The 26,396-nt window shown below is 41.0% G+C and overlaps 1 protein-coding gene across 4 annotated transcripts in view; it reads right to left on the reverse strand.

The window, feature by feature from the left end:
- Positions 1-831: 831 nt before the first annotated feature.
- Positions 832-26,396, reverse strand: part of LOC146694664 (leucine-rich repeat and fibronectin type III domain-containing protein 1-like protein) — a 417,321-nt gene continuing 391,756 nt past the window's right edge. For 3 of the 4 annotated variants that reach the window (XM_085430925.1, XM_085430923.1, XM_085430927.1), the window contains 5 exons: positions 19,880-20,063; positions 17,711-17,927; positions 17,377-17,639; positions 6,862-6,911; positions 832-2,150 (listed from right to left, as the gene is read on the reverse strand). In XM_085430925.1, the coding sequence (XP_085287051.1) occupies positions 17,518-17,639; positions 17,711-17,927; positions 19,880-20,063 (523 nt within the window). In that variant the 3' untranslated portion in view covers positions 832-2,150; positions 6,862-6,911; positions 17,377-17,517. The remainder of the gene's footprint in view (positions 2,151-6,861; positions 6,912-17,376; positions 17,640-17,710; positions 17,928-19,879; positions 20,064-26,396) is intronic. The other variant, XM_085430926.1, reaches the window with a different exon arrangement.

Raw genomic sequence — 26,396 nt, forward strand, 5'->3', positions numbered from 1 at the left:
TGATTCCGGACAATCATTATTGTGTTTTCAGTGTTTCTGCACGTAAAGGTGACGAGACGATGTCATTCTTGACTCCAGATCGTTTCTATCACAGTGACTGTGGCTTGTAAACCTCTGGTTCACATCAAACCTTCAGAGATTAATTTGTTCTGTTGAATCTTGATTAAGAAGCTGCATACTCATTCTAACAAAGATGAAAACAGGTTTACATTTTTAGCGTTGGGTTTGGGTTACTACCTGTGATCACTTTGACTTCACAGGGTTAAAATGAAGCAGGAGACTCGTTCCTTCTTTCTGTCTCCAGAGGTCACGATGAATTTAGAATGTGCTGCTTAAATTTGCACCTGCCTTCACTTGGAACGAGCTGCAAAATCACCAGAATCTTAAGCAGCCGTTCCACTAAATGTATTTAAGGTTGTTCTGACTAACCAAGCAGCAGTTATTTCAGTCGGTAAGTGTTCTGCCTGATCATTACGTCTCTGTTTTGGCCCAACACAATAACCTATTCTTACATTACATGTTCAATTCAGGTTGTTATATTGCACCTCTGAAGCTAAAGTACACAAACAGAGAAAAAACATTATCATTGATAACACAGACTTAGAGTTTGGAGCTGTAGAGCTGTGATTAAAGGAACACATCACAATTGATCTTTCTTAATATTGAAAATGACTTTGTTTCTTCTGCACGGATGTGCGATATTATTGCTTATAGAAAAGCAGGAAGAAATCCCTCTCAATAACAAACATAAACAGAGTGCTTCTGTCTAGAGAGAAGTCTTCTTTTGAAATGTGAATAACAACAAATTCCTTTTCTTCCAAGAAAAATACCTTTTATTTCATTATAAATCCACATAATTGTATCTATGAAAGCATAAAATCGCATGTTGTTGTGTTTTTTTCTCCTTATTGTGGTCATTAGTTTCGTTATATTCAAAGTAAATCATGGGTATCAAACCATCGAAGACTGTAAGGTGTATGTCGCATACAAACACAGACACTGTCAACGGCAAAGAGGGGCATCGAGGGGGAGGGAGGAGGGGAGGGGGGGGCAGGAAGGGACGGCGCAAGTTCTGCCGGCCATTTTTTAAAACCACTTGGTATATTTAACCATCCCGAGTGCCAGCGTTTAGTGGTAGGAACAGTTTCGGTCAAGTTCACCAGCGATGTGTTCACACACAGCTGCTCTCCAGCGTTAGAGCGTTTTCGCCGCTTTCACCGTCACGTGTAGAGACGCACGCGTGCTGCCGCAGACGCTGAATCACTTCCCGCTGGTGCTCCTAAAGGCTCCGTCCTCGGGACACCGATTTTAATTTTTTTTGTAATATTCCAACAAAGAGAGAACCGATCCACAATGGACGCAAACATACCGATTATGTCAACATTTTCTAAGTCATCCACAGCCAGAAGAGTTAGATTGGTAATACTGGAGGATATACAAGTCAGCTGTTCATCAGAGAGAAAAGGGGAGAGACAGAGTGATTAAGAGAAATAGAGCCAGAGAAGGCAGGGCAGAGGGATGAGATGAAAACATATGATTAAAGTGCCAGAAGAGTTCACGGTGTAGTTTCTTGACTGTTTGTTATTATCATAGATGCTTTGAGACAAGACGCTGACAATGTGCTCATATTTTCAATCCAAGGCCCAACATGGAGTTTCTAAGAGGTGTGTTTCCGGAAGTCTGGGTGTCCTCCCAGTGTTGTAATAGTGCTGTCATAATACTGTTGTAATCCTTTGGCATATGACTATATGCTGGGGAAAGAGAAGAGCGGTGCCACCAACCACTGACCACAATAACATCCAGGGGAAATGTTGTCCACATACATCTGTTCTGCACATTCTCAGAAACGAAGCGATCACACAAACACCCATCAGATGATTGTTTACATCCTCGAAAGAAGAAAAAGAGCTTCTGTGAGGGTTTTATCTCGTTCCTCTGATCCAAAGTTTCGAGAACCAGTTCCAGACCTGCATCCAACATGTCTCTCCCAGCGGCGTGGGGTCTTTTGCATATCAGCAGGTGGGCTTTGAATTCTCTGGCTCCAAAGGTCACATCCTGTGTGGGTCTGGTATGATGTGGTATCAGAGGATAGTGTGTATCAAACCGTCAGGGCTCACAAGAAGGATGTTAACATACAACCCACGAGGCACCTGAAACAGATAAGAGATGGAGAGTGGTTCACAGTCAGTGAGTGATTTTTGATCTACATAAAGAAACTTTAGGTTTGATTTCAGTTTTTTGACTGAAACTTTCTGAGTAAATTAAAAAAAAAAGTGATAAATCCACATTATCATCTCTGAATAAGTGAATAAAGGGAATTATCTCAAAGTAAGACAGCTGCAACAGGTGATTATTTATCTTATTACTCACTAAGTTATATTTTCATTTAAATCACCAAACTAAAAGGTGTTTTAACTAATCTGTCACAAGTTTTCTGCTTAATTATTACTGCCTGTCTAAGGAGCTTGGAAAGAAAAGCGTCTGGACTTCTTTAAGTTGCTCGAAGATGTTTCACCTCTCATCCGAGAAGCTTCTTCAGCTCTAAGGTCAAATGGTGGCGAGTCCCAGATTTAAGCCCTGTGGGAATGTCCCCCCCCCCAAGAGGGACAAAGGACCCCTTAATGATCCTCTACCTAATCACATAAGCCAAAGTGTGAAAGTGGGTGTAGGTCACAATTAGGGCTGCCACGATTAGTCGACTAGTCACGATTATGTCGACTATTAAAATCGTCGACGACTAATTTAATAGTCGACGCATCGTTTGAAGCTTTGTAAGATCACAAAGGACGCAGGAATGAGTAGTAGGATTTAAGAGTGTAATAACGGACTGAAACAGAAGATGGCAGCACTGCATGTACAAGGATGCCAGCTGCCGTTAAACCCCGAAGAAGAAGAAGCTGTGTCCCAGAATTCATAGCGCAGCCCAGCGCAGTTGTCAACAATGGCGGCAGCTAGTTAGTTTTAACTTTACTCTTATTATTCTTTCTGGGTCACAAAATAAACGTTTAACATATTTTCAGGCGAGAATGTAGCTGTGTAAACCTCAAATATCTGCTCAGTTTATCAAGACACCACATATTTTCAAAAGCGCTCCGACGTTTTCGGAGACGTCTGTTACCCACTAGCTCGTTAGCTAGGCGGGGGCAAGGCTAACTAGAGCCGTGAGAACACCGGACTCCCGGCAAATCGTTTTCAAACCCACCGCCGTCTTTCGCTAGTCAGGTTAAACATATATATAAGTCACTTAGATAACTTAAAAATGTTAGTTTGGCTTTCTTTAGTATTTTATTTGTTCCTGAGTAAATCGGTTTGGCTGAGATTAAAGTTATAGTTTTTACACAGCTAAAACTGTCAAGCAGACAGCTGATTATCAGAAGTGTGAGACGCTGGAGAATATACTCCGGTGTCCTGTTATATTTTAGAAAGCAAGGAGTTTATTAAACTTCACCGAAACAATCTGCAAATTTCATTAAAATTTAATAAACTACCATCTTGTCTTTATTTTTAGTTAGCACAAACACTTCAAGCTGTAAGCTAATGATAGTTATATAAGACCAGATGCTGCTGGTGCAATAAGCTGTACGCTGTACGTCCAATGGATGATGATCTGATTAGTCGACTAATCGCAAAAATAATCGGTGACTAGTCGACTATCAAAATAATCGTTTGTGGCAGCCCTAGTCACAATCAGGTTTCGGGTGAGCTCATTGTGAAACCTGGCCCCACCCTATCATATGATTTCCTGAGGTCAGATGGCCCAGGATGTGAGTGGGCGTTAAGGCGTCTGGGAAGGATCTCAAAACCACCGCCTCTGTTCAAAGATGGTCAGTCATAGTGGACATAAATGGCTCCCACAGGGCTTAAATCCGGGAATCTCCACCATTTGACCCTAGAACTGAAGAAGCTTCTCAGATGAGAGGTGAAACGTCTTCAAGCAACTTAAAGAAGTCCAGACGCTTTTCTTTCCAAGCTCCTTAGACTACGATGACCTGGATGACTGAGAACCTTCACAGACATATTACTGCCTTTGTTTTTACCCCGAGTCAGTGACTCATTCTCCCACTTAAATGTTGTTACATTTAATATTTATTGTTTTAAATAATACATCAATAGTACATCTGTACATCTATATACTTTTTATGTGTGTCTGTGTGTTAATAGTCTGTGTAACCACTGTTGGCTGTGCTGTTGGCTGTCTTGACCAGGTCCCTCATCAGAGTCTTTAATCTTAAGAATCTCCCAGATTTACGGCACAAGGTCTCCATACGTGTCGGGTTTAGAAACACAACTATCTTCACTAAGCCGTTACTTATGGACACCTGTAAAAGATCGCTTGTGTCGTTTTTAAATAAAAAAGACTCATCTCTTATCTGCAGGGTCACTGTGATTTTAATGCAAACTGTGAGGTTGTTGTTGGTAGTTTTCAAACCAATGAGTAAAAAGAAGGCACACAACACAAAGCTCCCGAACAGGACACAAACCAAAGCCTCCTATATGACAAACTTCACCACTATGCATTCCTAATATTGCTGCTGCCAACATGTCAGCTCACAGATGCGAGAAGAAAACCTCATGCGTACCTCTAAGAGACAGCAGCATCTGACAGAAGAGTGCTATTGAAACCCATGGATGACAGCAAGTTGTGTGTACATGCGATTTACTCTCTTACAAACATAGAGCTCAGCAAAATGTAGAAACAGACTGAATAATTAAACACTGTACTAACAATTGCACAGTATTATATTTCTGTATTTACGTCTTCTTATGAACACTTAACTGAATTTCCCTCTGTGTTTTGCTTCTTGTTTGTCTTTCTGTGGTTTAAGTGAACTTGATTTTCACGAGCTGGCCTCTTAGAGTGGAAGTCTTTATTTTATTTATAGACTGCAGCTTTCTTGAATATATGCTTGTTCTTTGTTATTGATCCAACACACTTGAGGCTTCCCAACTTATGGGGAAAAGAAAAAACATGCACATATCCACCCACGGTGTGTGCTGCAGGGTTTTTTTGTTTTTCAGTACTGATGACTCAGTGACTGCTTGGCCAGCTTCTGAGATTTCAGGTTTTTAGAAAAGCTTTCCTGCATATACTTTGCTTTGGAAACGATCCCCTTCTCACCCACAAACTCTTTTCTGCTTATATTTGAAATGCAAATACAGGGCATCCCAGCCCCTCTTTAGTCTGGTAAAATAAATAAAGCTTTATTTTGCTACACTGAGAAATACTTCCAATCAAGGGAAATTAAGTTGTTCTGCTCTGTGTCAGGAACTGCAGTTCCTCTGCTGGCCACTTGAGGCTGGCTACCAGACTGCAAAAAAGTGATTGTGTTTAACGCTAGTTTCAGTCTTCAAAACAACTGTATTCAATTCAATTCAGTGTTATTATATAGCACCAAATCACAACAGCAGTCACCTTGATGTGCTTTATATCGTAAGAAAAGACCCTACAATAATACAGAGAACCGCAACAATCAAATGACTCCCTGTGAGCAAACGTCTGGCAACAGTGGGGAAGAAAAACTCAGTTTTAACAGGAAGCAGGGCACCAATCTGCTTACTTAATTACTTGCATGTCTTTTATCCTGTTTTCCAACCCGTCGTGGCCCCTCCCTGAGCCTGCCGGAAGAAACCTGCCGGAGGTTTCTTCCTGTTAAAAGGGAGTTTTTCCTTCCCACTGTCACCAAAGTGCTTGCTCAGAGGGGGTCATATGATTGTTGGGTTTTTGTCTGTATGTATTACTGTAGTGTCTACCTTACAATATAAAGTGCCTTGAGGTGACTGTAAAATTGAATTGAACTTACTGGTTGTAGAGAGTGTCTCCCTCCTGACTCCAAACTAGGGCCTGACAGCTGAAGGCTCTGCCTCGAATCATACTTGAGTACGTGAATACTTCAGGAACCACCAGTCTGAGAGTGAAGTGTCTAATAGGGTAATCTTTTTGCTTTTTAAATTTTCAGGTAATATAACTTGTTGTTGCTTTAAGTTTGTAAAATAAAATTATGCTTTCTTTTTCTTCAATAACTTACAGTTTACTAGCTTATCTAGCCAGTCTTGGCTGATAATGTCGCACTCCAGCATGGTTTCAGAAATATGATAAATTCTGCCTCCAAAAAGCATCACGCTACAATGCAACTTTAATGCTTAAATTCATAAATTGATACATTAAAAGTGAAAAATCTTTGTATAGTTGTAAGTGAAACGCACCATCTGATAAATTATAAACCTTGAAGCACACTGCAGTCTTTTGTGAAGAGACATTGGGGTTAAATATCTTGGTGGCATCACTCAGTTAATGGGACAATATGAAAAATATGAAGAATATAAAGAATTATGAAACACTGAATATGAAGATCAGTGCACACTGATTGAGAATGAAGTCATATGTGATGACATAAATTAAAAAAACGTGGCCTCTTGTCAGAAACTGTTAATGGGATGGATGAGCAGAAAGCAAAGAGAGGAAGAAGACAAGGAGGAGGGGAGGTGGAGAATGCTTACATAATGAAATAGAAGTCTTACATAATGGAGTGACACCAATCTGCATACTGTGGGGGATCAGGCCATTGCATAATGGCCCAATAAAGGAGAATAATGTTGTTTACTAAGGCAAGGCGATATTTACAGAGCACTTAGAGGCAGACAGACTCCAGGCCTGCTAATGGCTGCTGACTGCTACACTCTCCCTTCATCTCTTCCTCATTCACTCCATTTCCCCCCTCTCTCTCTATTAAAGCATGCTTAACATGTTTCCAGCCCTCTCTCCCCTCAAGATGTTCTGACATCTCTGGTGGTACGATGAGTGGTTACCCTCCAACCTGTGTGCATACGCGAGTGTGTTTGTGTGTGTGCTTGATCTCTCACCTCTCTCACCTCTTCTCCCTCCAGCGCTGTGAAGCTGAATGTAAGTAAATCTGAAAAACACACAACCAACAAAAAGTAACAACAAGATGGGATCAGAGTTCAGATATCAACCCATCGAGAAAGACACACGGGGAAGCAACTGTCAGGTCACGTCTAAAAGAAACCTAATCCACCTACAGGCACCTCTGAAGCTCACAATTTTCCATATTATCCAGTTTAAGCCTGTTTAGCTGATCAGCAGAAAAAAAACAAATAAGAGATATTGGGGCTTTATGGTTTTATGGGGTTTTGCAGCCGAGTGCGAAGCAGTGGGAATGGCCTGCTCTTTGTTCGCGAGTGATGGGAGAAGGGAGCGGGAGAGAGACGGATTGGTGCGGCGGCCGCAGCACCAATCCGTCTCTCTTCACCGGTCCATTGTGGTGAAGAGAGAGCTGAGCGTAAAAGTGAAGCTCTCAATTTACCGGTCGATCTACATCCCTACCCTCACCTTTGGTCATGACCCGTGGGTCGTGAATGAAAGAACGAGATCACGGATACAAGCGGCGGAAATGAGCTTCATCCAAAGGGTGGCTGGCCTCTCCCTTAGAGATAGGGTGAGAAGTTCGGCCATCCGGGAGGGGCTCACAGTAGAACCGCTGCTCCTCCACATCGAAAGGAGCCAGCTGAGGTGGTTCGGGCAAGTCCCACCGGGAGGAGGCACCCGGGCAGACCCCAGACACACTGGATAGATTATATCTCTCACCTTGGGGGAGGGGCCGAGGAGAGGGAGGTCTGGGCTTCTCTGCTTAGGCTGCTGCCAATGCGACCCGGCCCCGGATAAGTGGAAGAAGCTGGAAGGATGGAGCTAATCTTAATTAGCTGCAACACCTTCGATCGGTCAATGAGTGGGGCAGTTTGTATTGTACAGCCTGATTCCTACCTCAGTATAACCACCAGCAGGGTGGATGAGGAGGCAGGTGTGATTGCATCATAAACCCACAGACTGTGAGACTTGCTCCTTATAAGCCCACTGCAGTCTGTCCCACAGTTGTGAAATTAACTTGAGGGTTGCTTGTTTTTTGATTATTATGAATTAAATTTAACACAAAAAGTTTTCTTAAACTTCTTGGATTTATAACATTCAAATGAGGTGTTTACTGACCAAAAATATTTGGTGATTAAATGACCCATCCATCCTACTTGCATTTTGACATCCTGACAAAACATTCATGGGAGAGTGGAAAGTAGATCGACTCTCAATTGAAAGCATCATCATCGCTTCCACAAATTCATCAATCCCTGCATCCATAACTCACAACCAACAGAAAAATGATGACTGTGATCACACTAGTTTCCCAGATCGAATAATCAATAAAGTCATTCTTGCTCACACAAGTTTGCCCCCCCCTCACCACCACCACCTCTCCCACATCACTGAGCTCTTATTTTCTCTCCATCTCTCTTTATCCCTCCATCTTCTCTTGTCAATAACTGTCTCGGGGCTCAGTGACTCATCTCCACTTCTCTCTCTGTTTGGTTGGTCGTTTTGCTTTATTTCTCTTTTTTGCCTCCTCATCTGTCTCACGGACTAAATATACTAAGACCATAATCCTCCCTTCTGTCTCTCTCTCTCTCTCTCTCTCTCTCTCTCTCTCTCTCTCTCTCTATCTTTGGACTGCTGTCTCCTTCACGATATATAAGCCCACTGTTGACAGCGTCGCTTTCTACTTCCATGCCACATTTACGCAGGTCTTTTCAGATGGAGATTAACAAATAATGTTTGTTTTATTTTTTTGTCAAAGGGTTTATGCAGCCATTGGCAATGTTATGCTGCAAATTATATTTCAAAGGCCTCCCTGTAAAAATAGATATCAGGAAACAGCAGAGCCTCAGTTGGGACTTCACTGCTTTCTCTTAATGGGCTCTCACACAATTTATTCAGTTTAAGCAGCTCTGTATATAAGGAATGGAACAAAAAGGGAAATAACTTATCTTTTAACAGTTATGGTAAATACATAATTGTCATTATTATTATTATTATTATTCTATGGTTTTAAGGAAGCTAATATATCTATCATTTTAAAGAACATCACATTTAAAGAATGACCGCTTTCTAAACTACCTCATTTCATGTGCGGCTTTGCTGTAGAATGACAGATTACATGCTGCTGACATTCCTGAAGCTTCAAATAGTACCTTGGTGTATAGCACAGGTATAGCACAGGTATAGCACAGGTATAGCACAGGTATAGCACAGGTATAGCACAGGTATAGCACAGGTATAGCACATCTAGCTGATCTGTGACTGATGCCACTGACGTGTTTCTTCACTTGATGTTTCATACTTTATACTTTAAGGGTCTTTGTCTTGAAGTATTGCACACATCGAGGTAAATGTTGTTGTAATTTGGTAATATATAAATCTACCTGAATTGAATTGTATTGATAATTATTTTAAATACCAACGTCTGATGTCCATACATGTCATTAGTATCGTGCTCTGGTGATAAATTCACATAAATTTCATACTCACAAACCATTTCCAAATAGAACCCGACCACGCCAGCAATACTCTTCATAACTTCTTTGTCACTTACATTTGCCACCTCCCTGTCATTCACAGCTTCCTAATGTCCTGCAATGTACATATTATGTCAAGACAAAAGCAAGCTCGAATATAATAGAGCCATTGCCATATGAAACAGAAGATGTCTGGAACCACCAGGACTTCACCAAGAGTTGGCATGCCATCACCAAGCATAACAGGCCACTAGAGTATTTAAAAGTAGAATGGGAGGCAGAGCCTTCAGTTTTTTGAGTCGGAGGGAAGAATCATTTTGCAAAATACAGAGTGAAGAAAACAGAGTGTGATACTTAATCTCTGTACAGCACAGTAGCTAACTGGTTAGCAAAATGGTCCTGGGTTTAAAGTAGGGCCCTTGCATGTGGAGCAGGCAGGGTTTACTCAAAGTTAATTCTCCTCTCATTGGGTCCTTGAAGAAGGCATGGGTTTACATCTCGCCTAGGTCAATAAAGGATATCAACACCTATCTGAGTTTAGCACACAGCAGAAAAGAAAACACTGGCCCAGCTTTGGGGAAAGTCTCTGCTCATCCTCGGCTGGCCCCAGGCTTATATCTCACAGAGCGTCAGCGGAGAGACCTGAACATGGCAGCTCTGTCTGCTAAGGCAGCTGTTTACCTTGTAGTCTTGGTGCTTATAGCAATTACAGAATCATGAATGAAAAACACAATAAGGTGTGCAGAATTGGAGTAATTTCTATTGTGTGAATGTGTGTGTGAATGGGTGAATGACTGAATGTAGTGTAAAGCGCTTTGGGGTCCTTAGGGAAGTAAAGCGCTATACGAATGCAGGCCATTTACCACTTCTATTGTATACTAGTCTAAGGAGCTTTATTTATGCTGTAAACTGGTATTTGCTTACTGCTTTTGGTGGATGGAGGTGCTTATCCAGTTCCTGTGAACTCCCCATGATGAGCACTTACTTATAAATGACACAGAATCACGACCGTCTTTGTGGATTCACTCTGAAATCTTTGTCTTCCCCTGCAGCAGCACTCAGCAGCAGGAGCTGTTTGAGCTGGGAAGCTCCCAGTGTGAGTGTGTGCGAGTGTGAGTGTGAATGCATGAATGTGAATGACAGCATCCTTCTGTTTTCCCTAGATACATGAGGGTAAAAATAAAAGCAGACGATCGAAATCACTGTGTGGCGTGACCACTAGGTGTCACTAAGACTCTTTGCAGGGTCTGCTGGCCTCAGTGAAGGCTCCATTGCGGCTGAAGTTTAGTCACTGTGCCATCGTGCTGCTTAAGTGCCAGGCTCGGATAATAAAAGCACACTGAATGATGCCCTGGTGCCTCGTGGCTTTACAGAACACCCTGTGATGATATCTGCCGGTGTCTGCCTGCCTCTCTGCACTCTCTCTCTCTATCATGGTAATCATGAGATGGGATGGTGGGATTGCATTGGAGAGCCAGCAGGCCTGAATTACTGTGTGCATTTCTGTTCAGCGTGGGCAGTTCTATAGCTTGGTGTATGTCCACTTTTGTGTAGTGCAAGCTTCATTTCTCTGAAAGGTCAACTTTGCTGAAAGGACATTTTTGTCTTAGCACTTATCTACTCCCCTTGTCGCTACTTGTTGGCTACATGCAGCGATGCTCCAATGATGGCACTGCATGTAGCCATCCTGGTGCTTGTATAATAGGGTTCTCTATCCCTGCTATACGCTAATCTACAAAGTTTTACATAGCATCTTACCTCAAAGTACACCTGAGCAGCCACAACATTAAAACCCACCAGAGAAGTCCGTAGTATTTATGATCTCAGTATGATATCCCACGTAATCTTCAGTTCTGGGATTCAGGTGGATTTATTTTGACAGATATCACTTACCCAAACCTTGACTAAGCACTAGCCTCCTCAAAGCAACCAGCGCCCAACATTACACTACAAATCCTGCTCAGGAAAAGCTCGTAGAAAACAAGGCATCCTCCCAGCCTCCAAACTCCCTAGATATCAGTCTGATAGATCCTCTATCATAGACTAGTATGCACAGAAAAGCCCTGAACAGCCCTTAAGAACCCAGAAGACCCAAACAATACATCGCTAATGCCTCACACACCACAGTATAAACACAGAAAACCACAACCATCTTGAAAAGGCATTTTTATTGTGTAATGATCTCTGTGCAGATACGTTAATAAAAGCCTGAAACGGTGCAAACCCACGGCTCGCTGTAAAAAGTAACCTGGCTGCCTGCAGGTCCACCTTTGCATGTGTCTTGTATCAGGATCTCCTTCACCACTTTAAGTTTTGCTCTGTATAACAGAAACAGACTTTTCTTTTCTGGATGAGAAAGAAGTAGGAAGGTTTGATTAAGCTTTCTATACTTGAGCTAGGGGAAAAAATGGTGGTCCGATTTTATCTGTCAGAAATATATTTCAGTGATCGTTTGCAACCTAATTATTAGTTAGCATACTAATATGAGCAGGCACAGTGAGAGCAGGTTAACTATTATTCTAAAGATTGTTTAGGAGGCAGACAGATGTTAGTCCCAAAATTTAAGCCAATCCATCCAGATGATGTTTGTACGAGCGAAAGGGAATCACCTGCAACATCTGGAAACACTATGCTGGGGAGTGATGCAAAATCTGAACTAAACCTTTTCATGTAAAGATTCGCTGTGTGTTTGTAAAGCTTTGTTTGGCCATGTGTATGTTTAACAGGTAAGATACTGATGGCCCTTCAGGGAGCAGTGACTCAGGCTGACCAGCAGTTCATTTGGTTTGGAGAGGAAGCAGGTGTGTTGAGATTACCTCTGTGTGGTTTCTGTTGTGTGAATGTATGTGGTGCATATTGGACCTACAACAAATGGCCAAAGGGTCAGTGGTGAACGCTGAGATTGCTTCCATTAGGAAAAAAACGAGTGTTTCATTGTGTGTACGGACAAGTGTGTGTGCAGAATGTGAGTTTTTAGATGAGAGGTATATTATTACAGGGAGGATATGATGAATGAAGAGAGAAAAGATAACAGGGAGAACAGGAAGGGAGGACAGAGCAAAAGGAGAGGATATTCAGAGGAAGAGGGGGAAGAGATGACAAAGCGTTCCCAAATAAAGGTCACGATTGCCAGATAAAAGAGGGAGGAAAGAACAACTCATAAGTGTAAAAATAGAGGTTAGAAGAAGTGAGAGAGAAACGAGGGGAGGCGGAAAAATAAGCACAAGGATTCCTGGACAATGATCATATAAAATCTCAGCCAAAAGCATCTGTTTGTCTTTGATCAGAGGTGCACAGGTGTAAAGGGTGATGGGGTTTTCACAAAGGATGCAGCGAGTTCTGAGCTCGCCACCATGTTCACCGATTTTAAAATCTTCAGCGGGCGCAGAGCTGAAATATTCAGAAAAAGTCCAACTCTTCTCATAATTATCATACCTAAGAAGCTTTGCATTGATCTGCAGCTGCTGGAAAGAACACACAACAAATCTAAAGTGTGTTTACACACAGCGACCTGACATGTCTACCTGGATGCAAAACTGTGCTGTCATTACAAATGCAAACTTGTATCCTATGACTGAGTCTATCCACACTTACCATCAGCTTTTCTTCCTTTGTGCTTCCCTGCAGGCTGCATGCCTCATTTCTATTGGCTGTGACAGAGTTCCTGAGCTGTGTGCCGTGTGCTTACGCTCCACAGTGACAAACCATGTTTGAACCACATAATGCATGGGAACAAATGAGTTTCAGAGGGCAGGAGCACCATTGTTACATCCTGTGTGAAAGCCCCTTCAGCCTTGCAGTGTTGCATTATGGGTCTGTAGCACTAACGCTGCCAATCTAGAGTTTCTTTAAGTCTGATTATAGTATGTCTGTTGGAGTGAGTCAGCTGTAAATGAATTTCAGAAGGCAAATTTAAACCATTAAAGCTTCTGACTGGTCAGGTTTAAACACAGAGGAAGATGAGGAGTTGGCTTATAATTTGGGATATTACACTGCGTTTCCTTTTATCCATATATGCTCATTCTGTATGGTTTCATCCTGATGTAATACTGAATCTGCTAAATTTAACCACTACTGAAGTGTAGCCATGTAAGCAGCGTAAAGGAAAGAGAACTACTGATGAGGAAACTAGTATCAATGACCTGAAATTTAGACTACCTGAAATTTAAAACACTGCACGTTCCACAGTTACAACAGAACTGCTGCTCTTTCTACTGAACAAGAAGACTTCTAACAAGCCAAAAAAAAGGGAGAAAGTTTGCAGCCAAATCTTAAAAGCAGAAGTGTGTGTCTCCTGAGCACAAATAGGGAGAGGGACATAACGGCTGAAGGCTCTGTCACCCATTCTACTTTCCCACACTCACTCAGGAAATCACAAGGAAGCCTAGACTTGGCAAGACGGTGAGGTGACCCATGTCTGAAGCATTACAATACAGCCAGTGCTTTGAAAATACTGCAGAACCCCAACCTCCAAGAATGGACTTGGGACCAGAAACACGGTCGATGTGTAATCACTTAACAAGCAGACCATTGCAACCAACACTAAAGGAAATCATGTATGAACCTCTTTAATGGTCTACAGGAAGTAAAACCAACCCACATGAAATCACTGCATGCTACGTTACATTTAATATTAAAGGCAATGGCAGCAAAGAAACCCAAGATTGGAAACGAGACAACACGTTAAAGAGCTAATCTCATTTTTTCCCCCTGTAATTTTCATTATGAAATATTATCAGAGAGAGACAGAAATATAAAGGTCTCAGACCACAGTGGGCACGTGAACCACAGGCACCGATGCCTTCTTCTGCCTTTTTGGTTTAACAGCGAATGAAGATGCCCACACCTGAGTGTTAGTGTCACGCTCCATCCCTTGAACTACACACGACCAATCTTTCAATTCATACAGAGATGAAAAGAAAAGAAATAGCTAATAAATTGTGTGAAGAGGAGAGAATCCCTGAGCGCTTTGAAGGATACGTCGAGATAGGGCATACATCTCAATTTGGGAGTGAAATTGGTAGCAGAAATATCACAAGATAAAGAGAAAAGCTATAGTGAAGGATAGCGCGCAAACAGAACGACCTTGATCTCAGAAATGAAAGGAGCAGAAAAGAGATAGGAAGCATCAAAACAAAACAACTCATTAAAATCAGACAAATAACGATGGAGCAGAGAGAGGAGGGACACGGAGGAGGAGACAAAACTGTTTGCATTGGGAAGGACAGGCAACAGGAACTGAAAGAGACCATGTGTTAGTCCGAGGTGCAGAGACAGCGAGTAATAAAGCTTCAAATAGTTTCTTTTCACTGTCAAATAAAAGACAAAAATAGCTTCAGTCAGAATGCTTCTCAAAAAGAAGAAATCAGCTGAGGTTACAGGATCACCTCTGTGCAAAATAATGAAGGATGTTAGTAGTGAGTGAGAATGTATTTAAAGGTACCTTTTGTTTAAAGTCTTCCTAAATGAACTAATAAAAGAAATAACTGCTAAGAACTTATGTTAAAAAATACACACATTTTTCTGTGTTAGCTTAATACACATTTCTAAGTCTGCTGAATACATAGGCAGCATGATGGTGCAGAGTTTAGCACTGCTGCCTCACACAAAGAAGCCTTTGTGGAGGATTTGTTGTCCCTGTGCTTGGTGGCTTTCTCCCCCTGACTGCTTCAGTTCCCTCCCACAGTCCAGAGGCATGAATGTTTAGTGAACTGCTTGCTGAGCCGGCTGTAGGTGAAGCTCTAGGTGGTCAGATCAGAAGTGCTAAAGGTTACTGTTGCATTAACGTACATAATTGCCACCAGAGGTACACAGCTGGCCTCTATGAGTTTCAGGGTACAAATACCCGCCCACTGTCGACAGTCAACCTTGGAAATTATTGACTTAGTTACAAGTGGCTGTACCTGTACAGGTAAAATAAGGTACACTGTGATTGTATGGGTCACACAGATGTTCTGAGAAGTGAAGCTGAAGTGATTGCATGAGTCATGTCACAACCTGTCGCTCATCTAAGAACACGCAGAAGGTCATTAAAAATAATGACATAAAAACGTAAAAATACTTCAGGCATCAGCAGCTGCGCTCTCCTCCGCTACCTCAGCTACCTCCTCTCCTGTAGTATGAGATCACATTCTCCTTCCTAAGGAGTCATTACTAATTAACTCTGAATTGAAGAGATTAGCTCATTCTGGAGAAAAATAATCCCCAATTATTTACTCGGGGCTTAAAGTACGTAAAAATTTTGCGTATTAAAAACTCAAATTATTTAATGTCATTTTGATGAATTCATCAACCCTGGACTTTAGCTTGTATGTGTCTGAGCAAAATTTCTGCTCATCTTCAGTTTTTTGCACATTCAAAACTAAAAACAGTTCAGCTATGGCTCTGACAAGATTTTGCAAATGTTTCTCCCAAAGACAGAAAAGAATCACAAAAAAGAAATAAAAAAGAAATAAAAGACATTTTAAATGGACTAATCTAGTGATGTGCATCACCCGGTCACGTCTTTTTATTTTATTAAGCCTTATGAATGAGCCAGTGTAGCAATGCATCAGTGAGATGCTCACGCTCTAATAAGCAGACTGATAGCAGTAGGTGCATGTTATCAGTTCACAGTGTTATTGTTATAACACTCAAGAAAATATAAAAAAAAGTGACAACACTGATATCATATGAAATCAGTTGAAGTGCTGAAACTTTGTGCAGGTCTGCAGCACCATCATCCGACTGCAGCACCCCACTGAGCCGGCGCTCTTGTGCGTATTTCATCCATATGAGTGACTGCTCATTAAAGTGCATTTTTTATAGGAAGAGCTCGGTGTTCAGTCATGCAAGCTAAATGAACCTTGTCCGCAAGGTTTATTAAAGCAACTTACAGCCTGTCCTCTCCATCACTTTCTCTCCCAGCGCCCGCCTGCCGTACATTTCAATTTCAAACAAACTTCAAATGAAACTCTCTCTTCCCTCATCTCCCTGGCAGCACCATATTTAACTGAATTCTTTTCTTACAGGGACAGCAAAAACCATGCGTTGAGCTCCTTGCTATAAGCGTGCATGCACCTGTCCCACCAGCTGTCCTGCTGTCAGATATAGAGTTTGCACCAGAGAAATACTTTGCAGCAGAGCGGCTAACAAAGGCAGGTGAACTGGACCAGTTGTGACCACAGGTGACCACACAGCCAAAGATGTAAAAAGGTACAGTGGTTAGCACTGTGACCTCACTGAAAGAAGGTCCTGGGTTTGAATCACCAGCTGGCAGAGTCTGTGTGTTCCTGCTGCGCTTCCTGTTTGTTCAGTATTGGGTTGTTGGGTGATTGGTTAGTCTAGACTGGCTGTAGGGTGTGACTGTGAATGGTTGTCTGCACTCTGACCTGTCTGGGGTGCACCTCACCTCTTACCCTATATGGAAGCTATGATTGGCTCCACCCGCCTATGACCTTAAATTGGCTAATCAAGAAGGAAAAGAGCTGGAAGGGAAAAAACATGCTGAAATAGATGCTGAAAGGCCGAGTGCCAGTGAAGTTAATGTTAGCACTGATGATTCTCAGGATCCTCAGATAACACTAGCATGATTAAGGTTAAGCAACAGTCTAAAGATGAGTTTCAGTCTAACTGGTTCAGACTGTTTGTGACATCAGATGGTGAAATGAGCTGAGTCTCTGACAGAGGACAGAGGAAGAACAGAGGAGACCGAAGCCTAATAAGTTACAATTTAATTACAGTTAAAAGGAAAACAATCTGAGGTAAGTGCGATGCAAGACTGCTTATTAAACTCACAAATACAATTCCCCACAAAGTACAGAAACTGCCTAAATGGGAGTTATTATTGGCTGGAGTAACAACAAGTGATTTGGTTCTATTTGCCTGATTCAGTTAAACAGAACCAAGTCATGCTAACTTATTATCTGAATATGAGCAGTGTGTAAGAAACCAAATCTATGTTTAATGAGCAGAAATGAACTTTCACAGGTTGACTTGTCTAATGCTCTTTTGTATGTGACTAATTCAAATACTCACCAATGACAGGAGCTGCTCCTCGGCTTAAAGTGGAGCTTGGCTCCAGGCACCAGCAACAAATTAAAAAAGAGGGGGAGGGAGGTGGAGTATTGGTTTGGGCTTAGAGATTGGTGGGCTGTGGGTTGGACTGTTTCTTGTGTGTTATTGGGAAATGTCATCGTCATGGGCGGGATTTAAGTCCACTACAGTCGTCCCTCGAAGAGAAGCTCCTCCCATCCCATCTGTCGACGATGACGGTTGGGAGTTTCTATTAATGCCTCCACCTGGAAAAAAGATGGAGTCAAATTATTGAATGACTAAATGCGGCGTCACCTCGCTTTTCTCAGCATCTTACCTTGCCCTGCAGAGGAGGACGATGGAGGCAGAGCAAGGATGTTGGCTCCACCTCCTCCTCCGTTGGTCTGGGAACAGACGTTGGCGTGGCGTGCGACGGCTTTCTGCTTGTAGTGGTTACTGTGCAGCTTGTACTTCATCAGGAGAATGAAGATGAAGACGAGGACAGAGGCCACGATGATCCCCCCAATGATGATGATCATGGTACCACCCAGGAACTAGAGGAAGAGTACAACAATCATGAGCACTCTTAAAATATCTAAGTGCAAGAGGGTGATCCATGATTTCTGAGTAGTTTTACTGAGATGAACCACATTAAAGGTGAAATCACAAAAGAAGCAAAAAGAAATAAAGAACAAAAAGCTGAGGTGTCAAAAAGCAGGAGAAGCAACAAGCTAAGCAACTTCCTCCAGTTAAAATGACACATTTATCGGTTCTTTTCTGATGTACTGCAATCAAAGCAAAACTCTGTTAACATTAACATGAAGAAAAATAAGGTGAAGGACGATATGAAAAAACAAAAAATTTATTAGAAAAAGAAAACAGCAAAATAAAAAAATAACTCAATTAAATGTAATAAATTAAACAAAAATCAAATACAGTTCAGTAATTAAAGAGATCTGTATGTCTTTTATTGTATTTTTCTGTCCTCTGCAATGATCTCATCATCTATTCATTTATTCGGTATTAAGATTTATTACCTAACATTCAAACCAAACCAAGGACATAACAAAAACATTTTTCAAAGGCGTATGTTGGATTTTTCTGAGAACTATCAATAGTCCCCGTCCTTTTAAAGCCAACTAAAAAGGACAGAATGGGAAGAAACTGAACTGATTACTCTTGTTTTCTTTTTAAAGAAATATGTTTATTAAGATTTTCTGATATATAACGGGGAAAAAAGAACAGACAAAGCAACAACAAGGGCAAGAACACACAAACAAGGCAAAAGATTACACTGCAACAACAAAAATATTACTTCAACACCAACAATAAACACAAGTAGAACGCTTGGGTGGCAGACTAAGTTTTTTGCGACCAATCAGAGAGAACTTTATGCTTTGATAAATGATCTAAAACAGGTTGCCACACATCAAAGAACTCACTAAGTTGGTCCTCTAATGTATCTCTCTGCGACAAAGCAGTCAGTTCTGCTAACCACATTTTGATCTGAGGCACAGTGTCAGATTTCCAGAGGGTCATAATCATTTTCTTAGCAACGACCATTACGAATAAAACTGTAGTTTGTGCAGCAAGACTGAGGCGCAGGAGGGAAGAGGAAGATCCAAACAATGCAGTTATTGGGTCCGGCTCTAATATGCAATTGTACATATCGGAGAAACATTTAAACATTTAAAGATATCCATTCACACACTGCGAGCCAGTAATTGTAGAGTTTGGGACATGTCCAAAATAAATGAGTAAGAGAGCCTTCTCCAAGTTTACAACGATCACATGTAGGACTAACAGAAGGAAAAATCCTCGACTCTTATTTTCACTAATTCTAGAGGGTGACGAAAAAATGACATCTTCCTCGGAAACATCGGTGGCCATTTTTATTTTTATTTTTTTTAATTAAAAGTAAGCTTGCTGCTGATTTTGAACCATGTCACAGGTCTTTTGTTGTCTTTTTACATCGTCAAATTCCTAATTTATCAGCTGGAAACAGCGATCCTTTATGAAGAAAAAGATCTGATATCATCTACAACATGTTCCTTTAGTTGCCCATGATTGTGACACATCTACAAGCTACACTGTAACCCATCCTGACCCCTGTTGCTCCTTTCACATGGTCTGATGTATCCAGTTCCATGTTCTGTTGTTATTGGTGTCTTCATTTCTCTGTATTGGCAATCTGCTGCTTTCCAAAAACAGATCCATAAAACAAATACTAATGTTCTCCAATACAGAATTCCTTGAGATGACAAGTTTTGGATCACATGTTGCAGGCAAACTTGAAATGAGCTCCAGATAAAAACAACAAACTACAGTGGTCCTCACTGAATTTCTCAATCATTTACAACATGCATGTTCGTCATTTATCACTGACTAGTGAGACAGTGCTCTGAAGCAGACAGCTCATCAACTATATATGATTCAGCAGAAGTCTGATCAGTTATCAACTGGAGTAACAGCGGTTCAGACACCTGCTACACCTCAGCACACTAACCTGGTCTCGTATAGAGTGGCAGCGTCCGTATTCTGACTCCGTTGTGAAGGACACACAGCCCACCAGCTTAGTGCCTGTCAGCGTGGTGATGCCATCATCGTACACAGCCAAAACGCACAGCTCGTAATCCCGCGATGATGCCAGATCACTCAGCTGGAAGTACTTGTGGTTAGCTGGGATCATCCTGAAAGACAGAAAGACAATTTGATTGGTTTTGCCCTGCCTTTGGTGTAAAGAGAGAAAAGATCACAATATTTCTTGTAGCAATTTTAGACTTTTCCTTTGAAATGTTTACCCGTTGTGAGTTACCTTCAAAAGTCAGGGCCTGGTGTCAGTTAATAGCTCGAAAGATGAAGCAAGAAACTCAGGATTATCACGCTAATTTGAATATACACAGAAAAGACAGCACAGTAAACACCGCTGAGGTCAGTTTAAACACCAAAGGCATCAAAACATTCCTTTCACTTTTCACTACGACGGATAACCAGGCTGAAACTATGAACTGAGCTCTGATGCAAATCCGTTCATTACCACAAAATATTCAAGGTTTTTCTTCCACATGCAGAAGTTTCCCAATAAAACTTATTGTATATTACAAAAATATGTTCACTGTAAATGAGTGGAAAACGACTCAACCTTCCTCACACTGGCAGCCTCACCACCCTCATGTTACATTTGCGCTCCGGTGGAAGTTGAGCCTGAACTTTGGTAAGCATAAAGTCATGAACTTTTATTATCTTTAGTGCAGCTCTCCTGAAAGAAAAGCCTGCACAGTCCAGAGCGTTTTAAAAACCCTCAGGGTAAAAACCAAAAAGAAAAGAGATTGGAACATTTTCCTGTCAAAACTTTGTTAATATCTTTTTTTCCAATGTAATCGATGCCAAACTGATTATTTATTATAATAAACTTAATTAATGTAGGACCTTCAAAAACAGAGTGTACAAAGTAGTTTAACAGAAAAGCAAAGAGAGGAATGCACACAAAGTAAAATAACAGCCACAAAGCCACGAGAGGTGAGAAGCAGAACTTTAAAATGAACTCTAAAAACATCCACGGAGCCAATGATCAGAGTTGATGTGACGCGAAATCAAATAAGGAGCTGAGCTGCTGCCTTATGAACTAATTTGAGGTAAAAATGAACCTCAGTAGTCATGCCTTGAGAAAATGAATGCATGAATGACCTTTTCCAGGTTTGATTCTATGAGTTTAATTCTAGAGATGAATCTTATTTAGATGATACAAGGCTGGATAACCTTTTTGAAATGCATTTTAAAGCCGGCGATTGGTTCAGCATCTCCAATGAATGCTGTATTTGGCTGTAATGGTGGAGAGAGCTGAGAGTTAAGGTAGAGCTGGTTCTTTATTGCAGTTCTACTCTGAAGAATCCAGAAATCCAGATGATCTGGGCCACACGAGAAACTTTTGCTTCCTCAGAAAGGCGTCTGCACTCGGCATCAGCGAGTAGACATCATTCAGAGGTGTGAGTCTTTCACATCAAAAAATACAGCTGAGGTGGTTCAGATATCTGGACATTTTGCCTCCTGGATACTTTATTGGTGAGTTGTTTCAGGCATGTTAAACCTGAAAGAAATTTTGGGGCAGACTCGGGACAGACTGGATGTCTTTTGGTTTAGACGTATCTCAGTATCTGAGTGTGACGAGCTGAGTGGGAAGTCTGGGCATCTCTGCTTAGACTGAAGTCCTTGTGACTCAGAGCCAGAGTCAGAAGATACATGGACAGATTGATGTTTCAAAGGAAAGAGCTAGACCACAGATAATCATTTATCTATGATAAAAAAACAAAAAACATCTCATCTGTAGACACAAACCTATAAATTAAGCACTAAACTGCTACTGTGGATTACTAAAGGCCGTCAGGCAGTAGCAGTCCATTCTTAGTACAACAACACCCTGAACTAACAATATATGAGCACACTGTTTATTAATTTTGTGACATTTTAAGTGCTGATGCTACTCTGCTATATGTGGTGGACTGTTGTAATTTATTATTATCTTGTTGTTCCAAAAAAAGAAAGCGATCACATTCCCCCCATATCAGCTTCTCTTTGGTGGCTCTTTGTTAAATCCAGAATTTAATTTAAAATCCTTCTCCTTGCACACAAAGTCTTGAATAATAAGGCCCCATTATATCTTAAAGACCTCATAGTACCATATTATCCCAATCGAGCACTTCACTCTGAGATTGCTGGCTTACTTGTGTTTCTGGAGTTTCTGAAAGTAGGATGTGAGGCAGAGATTTCAGCTATCTGAGCCCCCTCCCTCTCCAGCTCTGAGTTTGGATTCAGGACACACACACGCCCTCTTTAGTTTTCAAAGGAGATTTAACATGACCATTTCCTGATAAAGCTTATAGTTAGCACTGGATCAGGTGACCCTAAAGTAGGTCAGCAATGCTGCTGTAGGCTCAGGCTGCTGGAGGATCCTATGATGCACTGAGCGTTTCATCTCCTCTCACCTCTTTTCACTCATATATCACTGATGTATGTCATTAAATTTCGTCTTCTCTCTCCCATAGTCTGTCCTTCCTCCCCATGCTCTCCTTTGCTCTGTTCCTCATGAACACACTGGTTGTTTCATATACTCTTAACGATACCCCCTGGTCAGGTGTGTCAGCTCTATATGTTTCCTGCTTTTGGAAAGCTCAACACTGAAATAAGCACAGCGATGACATTGCAGATCTTTGCTGTCTAATCAACACTTGTTGGTTCTCAGAAACACATCATTGATACGGATCGCAGCTTTTCTGGGTGTAATGATTTCTGTTCCCGATTTGCCGAAGAGAATGAGAAGTAGAAGTCTAACACAATGTTCATGGTTTCCAATAATACGAAAAGCAAAAACTGAGGTAGAAAATTGAAGTAGAGTGAATATACACACAGAAGAAAGACAGACAGCGCACAAGAGGAGAGGGATGTTGCTTTTTCAATTGTCAACCTGAAAATCAAAGGGTATAAAGGAGAACGAGATTAAAGACAAAGGAGAGGTGAGGAAGACGGTAGGGAAGAGAGGAAAGAAGACGATAGGAAACGAACAGAGAGGAAGACACTGAACAGAAGTCATGAGAGAGGAGACAAAAGAGAGAAGGAGAAAGGGCTGAGGGAGTGAAATTAAAGAAATGTCACAATGGAGGATGCAGAGACCCAACACAAAGAAAAAAATATAGAAAAAAAATATTTTCATGTAGAAATATGAACAGAAGAAGGTCTAGAAATGATAATAAACAACTTTACAGTCTTCAGTCAAATTTAAGGGTTAATTGTTCATTTACAACTTACTTAAAATTAGACAAGAAACAGCTGAAAAGCACACAGGAGTATCAAAAGACTATCAAAAGAAGATCAATAATTTCCAGGATTAGTGATGTCTCTCCAACAAAATCTTTTCTAAAGAAAAGACACTTTTTTAGTAATACTGGACGACTGTTTTGTGAGTGAAGCAGCTGCTGAACTACAAACAGCAGAGCTAGCTGTGGAAATACTAATGCCAGCTGAAATGACTCAAACACTAAAGTTTTTTGGACACAGGTTTGGTTCAAATATTCAGAGATTAGACTTTTACAAGGAGGTAACTCTGAAAATGGCAGCCAATGCAAAACTGCCTAAAACAACATTCTTTTTAATGACCAGCAGGGGGCGATAGCATTGGTTAAAAAAGTGAAAGTGAAACAATACAGAAAAATAACCAGGAAAACGAGGGTGTCATTGCAGTCAAATAAGGAGATGCAGCAGTGTATGTTTTATATCTTAACATTACTAGCCTATGATTGTGGACCATGAATCATAGGCTTTTTTCTCAAGGTACAAAAAATAGGGCGGAGACTATTCAAATCAAGTGTGCAAACTCGTTTCACTCGTCTAATTGTACTAATGTTTGCAACACACAGTTTACTGCTCATTGAGTTTAAATTTAACAATAAAAACAGTGCATTGATTTGGTGGCAACTCCTGACACTGACTTTGGATCCTGCCCTGAAAACGATCAGAACCTGATGGACATCAGGTTCAGGAATTCTTAATTGTGCTGTTTGCTTCTATTCCAATCAGCGCTTTAAGGTTAACAAACCTGCTCTTTTTTTGTTAATAAAGTTTTTTTCTTTGTTTTTTAACAGTTACTCAACGTTTCATTTCAGCACCATGGACAGCGCACAGAGTTTTCACAGTGACCTCAGCTAACGCAAATGTTTTTAGTGGTGAACTTACACGGATTCAACTGCATGCACCTTGACCACGCACACACACACACACACACACACACACACACACACACACACACACACACACGTGACTCCATGAAATCTGTGGTGGTACTGTTATCACCAGTAGCTGCAGAGTATAGAAGTAAACTTTTGTCAGTCAATAATTTCCGCTTTGTTTTATCCCTCAAAGGAATTAAATTCCTCTTAATACAGGAATGCTAAAGAATACAATCTTAAAATACTGTTGCAGGGTTTAGAGTCGTGCATCGGAGCCTGTCAATTACTGAAGCCTGTTTCCATTATAATAACTCTGTCTGCCAGACTGCCACCTTGGACCTACATTTAACATACACGCATACGACTGTGACTTAGAGAAAACTAAAAGATGAATATCATCTTTTAGTCTATGACCCTCCTATAAATTGCGGGGCTCTTGGCAAATCAGACATGTTATATTAAAATGAACTGTTTGCACCTGTGTTTAGAAAACAGCACAACTTTTGTAAATCTAAACACACCTATCTGTGCTATTTGGAGATTGTGCTCACACACTAGTTTGTAGTGTTACATGACTGTTTTTTCCATAGCATCCAAACCAGTGAGAAAAACCAGTCTGTTGTGATTCCCAGGGTCAAATAATGCTATGCCTCTCACCGACACGCTCAGTGTGTCCTTTTGCATTAGCGCTGTGACACACCAGAGGCTATGGTCTGTCATTCCCATCTTGTCACATATGAACACTTAGGACCTCTTGGCAACACTTTCAATGCACAGGAAAAGCTGTTGTGTGAGTACTTTAAGACAAATCACAGTCAGTTCCTGACTGTAACCAAATAGTTTGGGCTTCTAAATCTAACCAAACAACAAGTTAAAAGGAAACAAAAAAGTGAAACAAAGCATTTCCCTTTTTTGAATTATGAATTTATTTGCTCGTCACAGGAGAACCATTATCTTTCAGCGCACACTGCATCCGTGGGAGACCTTGTGAGTATCTCTGCAACACCAGCAGCATATGTCAGAATTGCAGAATCAGACGCGCTGAGATGAGAACAACTTTTAAAAACACTTTTAACAGCAGTGACAGCTGCAGCTTCGATGTCCACAGCGTAACATGAAGAGAAAAAATACTTTCCAAAAACCAACTACGGACAAGAAATTGCAGCAGTGTTTTCATAGAGTGATACAAAAGTCTGTAAAGAAGAAGCAGTAAAGAATTTCAAAATGTTTGCCACCCTAAGGTGATGGCCTGTTCTGATATCAATATGAGTACATTTAGTGATGAAGGAAAAAAATAAAGTATTCCTGCTGCAGAGAGACTGTGAGATATTATTGGTGGAACGGAGACTGAATAGAGAAACATACGAGCTGTAAATAGGCCACCCTCTGAAACACTCAGATTACTGCAAACAGTAGACAAAAAGATTTGCACACACACACACACACACACACACACACACACACACACACACACACACACACACACACACACACAAGAATGCAGACAGACTTAAGGACAAGGATACAGAAAGAGGTGTGTTATAATTATAGATGGTGAAATGAACCAAAAACACTCGGTGCAGTGTCACAGCTTTTAAGGCTTTCATTATTCTTTGTTCCATAAAACCTGACCCTCTCTTGATAAGCATCAGTAAATAATCCAGCAGCATTCACCCATTTTCATCAAACAACCTCAGATAAAACCACTTTGTAGAATTAATGGTGACAATTCCCAGTTGCAGAGAAGACTGTGGCCCCTGTCCTTTCTTTGCATCACCTCATCAATTAGGGACAGGTTTGAGGCCCTATTTACCGCAGAGGGGACGTCATCATTGGTGCTTTGGCTAATCCACTATGGCCTGAAGTTATCACTGGAATATTGTGTTACCTAAAGGATGCATTTATCAAATCTGTTTATTTAGACATTATTCTTATGTGTGATTAGAAATAAGATAAATGATTAATCCCTGACTCAATGCTATCAACTACAGCTGATTAATCCCTGTAAGATTAGTATTTTAAGATTAGTATGTCTATGACTGCACATAATGATGATTATATGCAGTAACCAACTGTACAAAAACAACAAATGTTATTAAATTCCACCACTTTGTCCAAAATCAACCAGCTTCCTGTCCTCTATAGGGATCATGAGCTGTAGAATTCCTCACTATAAAAACAATATCCAGCTTTATCGTTTTAGAGAGCAGAGCTAAAGTGAAAGTAAAACTTTCAAAGGGTTCATGCAGCTTTGACGTTTTGGACTTGCACAGCCAGCTGTAGCAGTAATAATTATGATTATGG

Source organism: Copadichromis virginalis, linkage group LG14, assembly GCF_057382275.1.
Source record: "Copadichromis virginalis isolate Kocher_CV1m ecotype Utaka linkage group LG14, C_Virginalis_male_GT1.1, whole genome shotgun sequence".
In the NCBI taxonomy this organism is placed as follows: Eukaryota; Metazoa; Chordata; class Actinopteri; order Cichliformes; family Cichlidae; genus Copadichromis; species Copadichromis virginalis.